At 36.9% G+C, this 11,365-nt stretch overlaps 1 protein-coding gene across 1 annotated transcript in view; it reads right to left on the bottom strand.

The window, feature by feature from the left end:
- Window positions 1-959: 959 nt before the first annotated feature.
- Window positions 960-11,365, bottom strand: part of LOC106879584 (uncharacterized) — a 57,895-nt gene continuing 47,489 nt past the window's right edge. The window contains exons 9-14 of the mRNA XM_052973271.1: window positions 10,940-11,006; window positions 9,810-10,069; window positions 8,463-8,532; window positions 6,236-6,293; window positions 5,390-5,503; window positions 960-1,429 (exon numbers count right to left, since the gene is read on the bottom strand). Of these exons, the coding sequence (XP_052829231.1) occupies window positions 5,433-5,503; window positions 6,236-6,293; window positions 8,463-8,532; window positions 9,810-10,069; window positions 10,940-11,006 (526 nt within the window). The 3' untranslated portion in view covers window positions 960-1,429; window positions 5,390-5,432. The remainder of the gene's footprint in view (window positions 1,430-5,389; window positions 5,504-6,235; window positions 6,294-8,462; window positions 8,533-9,809; window positions 10,070-10,939; window positions 11,007-11,365) is intronic.

Below are 11,365 nucleotides of genomic sequence, written 5' to 3'. Positions count from 1 at the left end.
AAAAAAAAAAAAAAAAAAAAAAAATCGGTAATGTGATTTATTTCTTCTGGAGAAACTAATATCTGGAATTCCATAAGAATTCCAATCCTGTTGAGCTGTGGGGTGGACTTCACCTCCAGAATCTCCCCATGCTCTTCCAGAATGGTTATAACACTCGCTGGGTCATGGGTGAGCTCGACTTGAATTCAAGTCAACTTTTTACCCATATAATAGTGAAGCATAGTAAAGGTCTGGGATGTGCAAGTAATAGTTGCATTCTTGTGGTTTTTGCTCACTGCTGCAGATAGCAACTAGTCCCATATTGTTTACCTTTATCCATGTGTAGCACTGAGGGCCACACATCTTGGAGGTATTTTTCTGTCTACCAATGAAAGAAATTCAAGTTTCCTCTCTTTGTGAAAAATATGTTAGACAATGATTTTTTTTTGTTCAGAGTTTTTTTTTTTCCTACTCACTAAGGCATATAACACCTGGTTTTACAATGTCATTTTTGTACTGGAGGACTTTACCTTTCCGATCTTGCATCAAATGCACGGTCCACTGGCTAACTACCCTCAAAAAAGATAAGAGTTGTCATGGTTCTTTGTTACTGTCTTTCATGTTGTTGCTGTTATTGTTTCTGCTGCTGTAGTATACATTGTTGTCACTATCGTTGCTGCTTCTTGTACCTCTGTTACTTTGTGTTGATAAATAACTCCAGCTATGACTACAGTCAGAGTTAAAACTGGGCCGAAAGAATGCTGTTCATTGTTTTATTGACATTTTTTTTAAAGATTGGAAAAAAATATACAAACACTTGTTTCCATACTAATATAAAATAAATATTACTGAGTTTACACCTGTGCTATTGCACAGAAATGTTACCATCACAATTCAGGCAGTAGTAGTAGTAGTAGTAGTAGTAGTAATAATAATAATGTAGGAGAGAGAGAGGTAAAAAACAAAAGCAAAGACAAAGCAAGAATACTTAAATGAATTTATTTTGAGTTTTAGATACATTACTGCACTAGATGTAGTTGAGCTAATCCAGATATATGAAAATCAGATGAAACGGTGATTTAAACCCGAAGGGCATTGATAAAAACCTGTTTAAAATGAACAATTGTGGATTCTGCTTGTGTCTCCTAAAAATATTCTCTAAAATCTCAGTCTTTCCTCTGCAGTTTTTCTGAATGATTAAAAATTCTTTATTATGAAGATGTGTGCAGTAAAATCGTTTGAACATGTGTTGACTGTGTGAGAGATGGAGAAAATATTAGCAATAATATTTTTAAGGACAATGCTGACCCATTAGTATTTGTAGCTGTAGTTGTTGGTTTGATGATCACAATGGTAATGGCTGGAACAGAAGAGCACAAGTAGCAATGGTGGTAGTGGTGGTGGTGGTGGTTGTGATCTGCTGTGATAGAGGCTAGGGGATGTTAATGGTCTGAAATTTAAAAAAAAGAACAATACTCTAGATATTAGAAAGTAGTTATTTTTTTAATCAAATTATTTTCAAACAAAATTGTTAGAAAGCTGTCAAGTTCCTGCAAAATTAAGCATGACTGTGTTTAAAAAAAATAGAGGCAAAAATGAGTTGGTAAAATATTGAATGCCCAGCTTGTGGGTCACCAGTTCATATGAGATGAAGGAACACAGCTGTGTCTCTCTGAGTAAAATATTTTAATCATATATGTGTCAGTTCATTGATTAGTGGAATAGATTAGCAGATCTAGAAATATTGATTTCTAACACTTCTATTAATGTGGAAACAAACAAAAAGTCATGGTTATAGCAGATAATGTCAACCCCAGTGATTTGAAAGGAATTAGATTTCATCCTCAGCAGGAAATCAGACAGACAGATGGTTATGAATACAAAGTCTTTATTCAATGAAGAATCTTCTATGCAATACAGACTAGTATTAAGTGACAACAGTATAAAAGATGGATGGACCCAGAGACACAGAACAATCTGGAGAAGGGTGGTTATGGAAACAAAGATACCTTGGTTAGGCATAGGTTTAAAAAAATGCTTTCTTTCTTTCTTTCTTGCCTTTAACCCTCCAACGCGGAGTATAGGCCACTTATAATTGAATTCCATGTCGCAGAATTTCTCGCTTCCGTACTTATACTCTGCCATGAATGTCCTCCTTTCTCTAGTTCCTTTTGTGTTGATCTACGCCACGAGTTCTTAGGTCTACCACTCTTTCTATATCCCTCCGGATTCCACTGTAAAGCGTTTTTTTGCTGCATTTGGTGTGTCCTTTTCTAATTGTGCTACCAATCCACTTCCACTTTCTCTTAAATATTTGTTCTCTAATCGGAAAAAATGCTAGGTGATGCATTTGTTGAGGAGGAGATAGACACTTATAATACAGAGGATAACTGGGAGTGTCTATAAGACATCTGGCTGCAAGCCACAGAACCAAATCTGTGGATGGAGTAAGGTTACAGCCACAGAGAAAGTGACATGGTGGTGGGGGTTATCCAGTAAACAGAGCCATAAAAGCTAAGAGACAAGCTTAGAAAGGATGGAAGGAAGTGAAGAGTAAGGAGCAATATCAGACAAGTAGAAGAAAAGCTAGATGTAACAAGGAGAGAAGCTGAAGGTAAGAGTTTTACCAATAATCTGCAACATGAAAATCAGAGGCGTAATGTGTACCAGATTACAAAACTGTGTGTCTGTTTGAATCAGGGATATTGCCAGAGTGAAGTGAGCATGAAATACCAGTGAATTAGTGGTACTCTAGTCCTCAGTGATAAGAGAGAGAGAGAGAGAGACTACTCCAAAAAGATGCAATATAGAGACCATCTAGTGAAATTGACAGCTCAACAGCTGAAATAGACATTTAAAGATATAAAGACAAAGAAAGCAGACAAAACCATCAGAGACAGGTACTGAAATAATGAAAATATCTGATGGGGTATGTCACTTACATTATCAATCAGACATTACAGGAAAGGGTCATAGAAGTAGCAACTGTTACAAGGGTAAAAACATGCTCAACAAGAAGCAATTGCTGATAAAAGAGAGAAAGAGAGAGAGAGAGAGAGAGAGAGAGAGAGGCAGACAGACAGACAGACAGACAAACAGAGTTACAGTACAACTAATTTAGAAAAAAATTAGCTTAGATGAGATCGATGCATTTCAGTTTTGTGTCACATGGGGTACAACTTTTGAAGAAACAACTACAGAAGTTCCTAGGAAAGTGTAAACCATTATTATATCCAGCTTTTATGGAACAACCATGCTCTGTAGTCTGGTAGTCTGTAAAGAAAACCAGGTGTAGATAAATGGCTTGGAAAAGCCACACCAGTGATGCAAAGTGAGACACCACCAGCAAGGTGAGACACCACCAGCAAGGTGAGACATAGTAATGAGTTCAGTGAGAAATTTAGGTGTCTTTTGAGGCTTAGTTTTCAGCTTCTTAATTACGACATCCATTGTCATTGAAGGAAATGCCAATGGCATGGATTTGTTTAAGGTGGACCTCAACTTGCCAGGAAGTGACCCATGCACTTCATTTCATGATCTTCTTCCTCAGCACATATAGAATGAGACATGCAGGATCCAGTTATGAAACTGCAATGGACTGCCACTGACTCTGTTATAGTTTTGAGTGGCACCATCTATAGAATGTTTATCATGCATAGCCCTCTTCATGTGCAGAAGAACAATTCTTATGATATAGGTATAAGGGAGTCAGATGTAGTATGTAAAAGTATACAGAGATGTAATGTGTATAGAGGAGGATGTAAAATGAGGAAAGAAGCACAAAGCAATCCGAGTAGAATGAATCTGCAGAAAAGGAAATACAAAGAAGACATGAAAAAAAGAAGGAAGATATCAGGAGGTTGAACTTGACAAAGGAGATGACAAGGACCCTAGTTGACAAGATGCTATGTTGGATAAGGTACACCCAGAAAAACATCTTTATGTAAAACATTTACAGTGTGATAGAAGCAATATAATATCTGTTCCCCAGAATAAAGCTACTTGGTTTACTTCTATGTTTGCTACACTTTAACATTGGATTTCTCTCATCCATTCCCAATTATCAATTTCCACACCAGAAGCTATCCACTGAATTTGATTAATGTCAAATGAATTGAGGTTCTGCTTCAAGATATCATTAAAAGCCAGTCTTCAGATGTATCTTTTATCTTTTACTTGTTTCAGTCACTAGACTGTGGCCATGTTGGGGCACTGCCTAGATGGATTTTTTTCAAGTCAAATGAATAAACCCCAACACTATTTTTTTTTTGAAGCTTGATATTTATTCTATCGACCACTTTTGCCAAACTGCTAAGTTACGGGGATGTAAACACACATACACTGGCTGTCAAGTGGTGATGGGGGACAAACATAGACAGGAAAGATACACACACACACGGCAGACTTCTTTCAGTTTTCGTCTACCAAAGTCACAAGGTTTTGGTCTGCCTGAAGCTATCGTAGAATACACTTGCCCAGGGTGTTATGCAGTGGGACTGAACCCAGAACCACATGGTTGGGAAGTAAGCTTCTTACCACACAGTCACACCTGCAAAAAAAAAGTTACTCCATGTCCTTTCAAAAGTGATCATCCAAATGAATACGTATGCAATGCCTCACAATCTCTGAAGATCCCTCATTATTATTTCACATTCCAGAAATATTTAAGGTGCATGCTTGCAACCAGAAAACAGCTCAGCTCTTAAGGATGTTGACCTCCTTAAAGTCCAAGTGCAACATATTAGAGTACAGTTCGCATATCTGGAACAGCACTGCTGCTAATACACACAAAAGGTCATTAAGCTGATTGCAAAAGATTCATTATTCATCAGTACAGTAAAACCAGTGGTCCACAGATGTATACTTCCTTGTATCTGCATCTTCTATTGCTGGCAAAATACTATTTCAGATGAGCAAATGCTTTTTATTTTTTTTTTTATATATAAAAGGTCAAATGACATGTCTATCTTTTTTCCTCTCATCACCTGGTGAATCACTCATTTCTCAGTCCATGCTAAACATCTCCAAATCATTCTTCCCAGAGCTACATCATTCTGGCATTCCCTTCATACCAATGTCAACCTATGAATGATCAAAGGGATCATCAACTCCATGACCCTCACCAATCTGGAGGAACCCAGAAAAGTGGTAAGCATTAAACACACACACACTAGAAATGCCTGTTATCTAGATAACTCATATATTTGGGAAGTTAATCTTCCAAGCCCACAGATTATGACAATGGAATGAACCAGTTTATCATATTGCATTTCAGCAATTAATATAATTGAAAGATTAATACACCTCTATAAAATGTAATGTGTCAGGTTAAGATTAATATGAGGTATCCATGGAATGAGATGTTTGATATGCTACAATGAAATCCATTTAGGTATACTTCTCAACTTACCAGATTTAAAAGATATTTTTTCATCTCTTCCAATATTGTTCTATCAGTCTGTAGCAGTGGGGACAAGAACTTCAGCATCAATATCATGAAGAACAACCTCGTTACCAACAGCGGCTTAAAAAATAAATAGAAGGGAAAATACTTAGAAACAACTCTACTTTTAAGTCAATCAGCTTGTTTAGTTTTAAAGATCTCAACGGAACAGAAAGCACAGTATGATGAATTTCCTATAAAGAAATGTCAAGTAACTTCACTTCAGATGAATGAACCAAATTACTGAGCTAGGAAGATCGTTTTGTTCCATTAAGATGAATAAAGCATTGTAGAAAGAATGTAGTTATAGAATAGAAAATAACATGAGATAAGCCTCACTAAATGTGATATAAATCATTATCATCATCATTATTATTTTGCATCCGCTTTCCATGCTGGCATGGGTTGGATGGCTCAACTGGAGCTGGCAAAGCCAGGATCCACACCAGATTCCATTGCTGTTTTACATGGCACCATCACCAGTGCTTTTTACATGGCACCAGCACTAACAGGGTCACCAAGTACCTTCCAAAACAAAACCCCACTCAACTGAGATAGAGGTGGGGTGGTATGGATAATAATTATCCTTTCTATTGCAGGCACAAGGTCTGAAATTTTAGGGGAGGAGGCTGGTTAATTACATTGATCTCAGTACTTGACTGGTACTTATTTTATCAACCTTGAAAGGATGAAACCTCGGTGCAACTTCAACTCAAAACCATAAAGACAGACAAAATGCCTCTAATCATTTCACCCATCATGCTAGCAATTCAGCCAGCTCACCACCTTAATATTATTAATAATAATACTTACTGGTTTCTTCAACACTAGGAATCCAGATTTCTGGCATTACACTTACGGTGGATAATTCCTTCAACAATAAAAGAAAAGAAAGTTTTAAAAAATGGTATTCATTCAAAGTTAATTGAAAACTACAGTTTTGCTAAATTAATATACAACAGAGTGAAAGCTTAGTGGTTAGAGCATAGGGCTCACAATCATGAAGTAGTGAGTTTGATTCCCGTACCAGGCTGGGTTGTGTTCTTGAGCAAGACACTTTATTTCACATTTCACGTTGCTCGAGTTCACTCAGCTATAGAAACGAATTGCAACATCACTGGTGCCAAGCTGTATTGGCCTTTGCCTTTCTCTTGGATAACATCAGTGGCATGGAGAGGGGAGGCTGGTATGCACGAGTGACTACTGGTCTTTCATAAACAACCTTGCCCAGACTTGTGCTTTGGAGGGGAACTTTCTAGGTACAATCCCATGGTCATTGATAACTAAAGGGCGGGGGGAGGTGTCTTTATATAACAGACATTTTCTTCTTTTGTGATATATAAGCTGAGAGGGTTTTTTTTTACCTATATAACTGATAATATTTTGCAAATAAATTCTCTGTATGATGTGCAAAAATTAATCAATTTTTAACCATTTAGCATTCAAACCGGACATATCTGGCTCTAATATTTTTGATGTTTTATGTTCAAACCATCCAGATCCAGCCACTGACACTTTCCCTACAATACCATTCTAAAAATAAACAATTACATCATCGAAATCTCAAAGTTATGAGATAATGCATGATTAATTCTAAATAAAATAATGTGAATAAACATAACATTTGACAGAGTAATCTGAATACTAAAGAGTTAAAGACATCTACCTTCATTATATAATGCTTTCCTTTACTATAGACCTTCATCATCATTCTAACATCCACTTTTCCATGCTTGCATGGGTTAGATGGAATTTGCTGAGGTGTATTTTCTACAGCTGGATCCCCTTCCTGTTGCCAAACCTCACCTGTTTCCAAGTAAAGGTAATATTTTCTCCATGACTAGATATGTTTTCAACGAAGACTGGAAATGAAGGACACTGCTTGTATGACAGTGAAACTTGCTTACAACTATCAAGTGATGTCAAGAGGAGACAGTAACACTGACACATACAATGAGCTTCTTTCAGTTTCTGTGTACCAAATTAAGTCACAATGCTTTGGTTGGCCTTGGGCTACAGTAGAAGACACCTGAGCCAAGGTGACTAGGCAGGGGGACTGTACTTGGAACCAAGTGATTGGGAGGCAAACTTCTTACCACACAGTCATGCTTGTGCCTATTTTACCTTCCATCTCTTTGGATGTCGGCATGGCTGTGTGTTTAAGGTGTTCTTTTTGCAACCATGTGGTTCAAGGTTTGATCCCCTCGTGAGGCAGCTTGGGTAATTGCATTCTGCCATAAGCTCAGATCAACCAATGCTTTATGAGTAGAATTTGGAAGACGAAAGTATACAGAAGCTCATCAGTGTACGCGCGCTCGCTTGTGTGTGTGTGCATGCGTGTGTGTTTCACTGATGTATATCAGCAGAGTATATTATATAAACATCAGTGAGAAACTGAAAAACTGGAGGTCTTATGAATGTATTCCCTTCAAGTATTTTGTTCTGCATCAGCTTAGACAAACTCCCTGTCAGAAATGTAATGCTCTAGTGATTGGCTAATTGGACATCTAACATCAATGATGCGATCCTTCACAAACTGCAATATTAAATAAAGCTAAAATGTTAAAATATATAGCTATAATATCATGTGATCACATGACCGACCAGACTATCAGATGCTGTTACGCATCACTGGTCAGAATGTGCTTTGCATCGTTTTAGCCATCAGATGACGCTACCCCACTGGCTAGGCAAACAGGCCAACATTCCTCCCAAAAAGGGGACTGGAACAATGTGAAATGAAGTGCTTTGTCCAAGAACACAATGTGCCGCCCAGTCTGGGAATCAACCCATGATCTAGTGATCATAAGTGCAACAGCCAAACCACTAGGTCATGTGCTTAGTGGTTATATACTGGAATTAATTGTGCCTAGGGGTTAATATACTGGAATTAATTGCAGGTTTATTAGAGCAGAAAGTTCAGGATCACAAATCATGTACTGGGAGTCAAAAGCCATATTTAAGTCAGCTATTGTTCAGCTATTTTATTTCCAAACAAAAATAACAAAAACAAATCTTATTTTGTAAAAATGAAACTCACTTTAGATGGTTCTGAAGTATCCAGCTCTAAGACAGTTTGGCATACATCTTCTGGAGTATCCACAAGAACACTGAAAGGGAATTTTAAAATAAGTTATCAGAGAGGATATTTTTTTTCATCTATTACTTTCTGGCCTTAATCAAGACATAGAGAAGAACATCACATGAAGAAAAAAAAATTGTATCATTGAAAAACAAAGATGGTCATAAGAATTGGTATGTTGGTGATTATCTGTCAGATGAGTAATAGAAATAGAAGCAATATTTGTTGCCAAACATTAGAATGAAACAGTGACTAATATTTTAGGGAGAGTTCATTGTCAAATTTCCTCTGCCATGAGAAAAACCCCTACTCTCCTATTAATATACACACATACCTACTTCAACTCAAAACCACACTGACATTAATCTTTTACGCTGCTGCTGCTGCCACCACGACCACCACCACTTAGCATCCATTTTCCATGCTGGAATGGGTTAGACAGCTTGATTGGAGCTGATAAGCCAGAGAGATGCACCAGACTCCAGTCGTCTATTTTGGTTTAGTTTCTACAGCCAGATGCCCTTCCTAATGCCAACCACTCTACAGAGTGTACTGGGTATCTTTTACACATCACCTGCACAGGTGCCTTATATGTGTTACTGGCAGTGGTCATGACCACTAATAGTTTCACTAATAATTTAATATTTACAAGTGTCTTAATTCAAAATTGAAAAAAAATTTTAAAGTTACATATACACACATATACATTCATTATCATCGTAATTTAACATCTATCTTCCAATTTGACATGAACTGGATGGTTTGACAGGATCCAACAAGCCAGAAGGCTATGCTGAGCTCCAATGTCTGCTTTGGCATGGTTTCTATGGCTGGTTCCCTTTCCTAAAGCCTACCACTTTACAGAGTGAACTGGGAGTTTTTTTTTCATGGGACCAGCACCACTGAGGTCAGTAAGACATCTAGACTGAGTGGAGGTGTAGTATATCATTTTATAGTATGCAAATATGGTTGAGTCCCATTGAGAAGCACCTTGGGTAAGTGTCTTCTACTATAACATCAAATTGACCATGAGTGAGTGAAAGTTGGTAAACAAAAAGTGTGTGTGTGTTTACTTTTAACATCCAGTAACTTAGCAGCTCAACAAATAGATGCTGGTGAAAAATGTTAAACGTGATCAAATAAAAGAATGAAGGAATATGTAAACATATTCAGCCTCATTGAAATTTATGCATGATTAATCTCTTTATTATCTCAATGCTCCAAAATTCCCATTCTAGTAAAATTAAACGTTTTGGAAGCCAAGCAAATGAATGTTCAGCCAACAATACAATGTAAAATACTCACCTTGAAACCATTTCAACTGTTTGTCTGTCCTCCACAATATTCACATTGTCTACTGGGTACCACGACGGTTCAGAGGTTATGCTGTTATCTGCATCTGTTTTATCATATTGAGAGGGATCTGGTGAGCTGCAACTCGACTTGTAAATATATTGATCTGTGTTGTCACTGGTTATTTCAGAATCACCTTTTCTTAAGAATTCATTTGCTTTCTTTAGAGCCAAGTTAAACTTTTCTTTGTACTCAGATTCTTCTCCTTTTTTCTGGAGAAAGAAAAAAAAACAACAAAAAACAAATAAATAAATAAAAAAGAAAAAAAAACAAACAAACAAACGAAAACAAACAGGTAACTGTTATTTAGATTTTGTTTAGAAACAATCATGTTACCCACTGCCTTTCTTACTTTTAAGAAAAGAACTACACAACTGTATTCCAAGCCTTTCATTCACTCTACTACTCTTAAGAAAATATGAATGTTGCAAATAATAATAATAATAATAATAATAATAATAGTAATTGTTGTCATCATCACTTAACAGCCACTTTCCATGCTGGTATGGGTTGGATGTCTTGATAGGAACTGGTAAAACCAGGGGGCCACACCAGGTTCAATAATCCACTTTGGCTTGGTTTCTACAGCTGGATGCCCTTCCTAACACCAACCACTCCACAGAATATACCGAGTGCTTTTTATGTGGCACCATCACCAGTGCTTTTACGTAACACCAACACCCACACCAATGCCTTTTAAGTGGCACCTTGGTTTTAGGATCTCAATTCTGCTGTGGTGGGTGGGTCTTCTCAAGTACAGCATTGAGCCACATATCTCGGTCTTCTGCAATTACCCTCTCTCTTTTATCATAGTAAATTTATGAGAGTGGACTCATTATTAATTTTAGAATTAATTAGGGCCATGTATATCATGGTTTTCATAATAAGTATGCTGCAATTTTGCAGATTATAAGAAAGAATGAAAAAGGATGGTGTCAGAAAGGAGATCTAACCATAAAACAATGTTACAAAATGTCTTGTCCAACTGATTTCAGCATGGAAAAGTGAACATAAAAACAATGGCAAATCAATATTTCTCATGGTTAATCATGAAACAGAAAAGAAACTTGTAGTACACTTACAATAAATTCTTCTTTACGTAGATCATTAAATGGAATAACAGATTCCTTGTTGTAACGAATGCCAAATCTGAGAGAGATAAAACAAAAAACAGGAGATGAAAAATGCTATTCACAAAACCTTTCAACAAAAATCATGAGATACAATTGATGATAAAACTTATAGGTGGGGTGAGGTGGGGGGCTGGAGCTAGGTGCAGGTAGGCATGGAACAGCCCTACAGCCTGGCACTGAGGCAAATGTCTTCTACTTACAGCCATAGGCTGACCAAATCTAGTGAGTAAATTTTGTGAACAGAACCCGACACACACACACACACACACACATAAACATCAAACAATGAGAATGAATGCTTAACAATGCATTGGTGGATAAAGATTATATAATATATACATATATATATATATATAATATATAAACATATATATA

Source organism: Octopus bimaculoides, chromosome 15, assembly GCF_001194135.2.
Source record: "Octopus bimaculoides isolate UCB-OBI-ISO-001 chromosome 15, ASM119413v2, whole genome shotgun sequence".
Lineage (NCBI taxonomy): Eukaryota > Metazoa > Mollusca > Cephalopoda > Octopoda > Octopodidae > Octopus > Octopus bimaculoides.
This window is presented reverse-complemented; position numbering and strand designations above follow the sequence as displayed.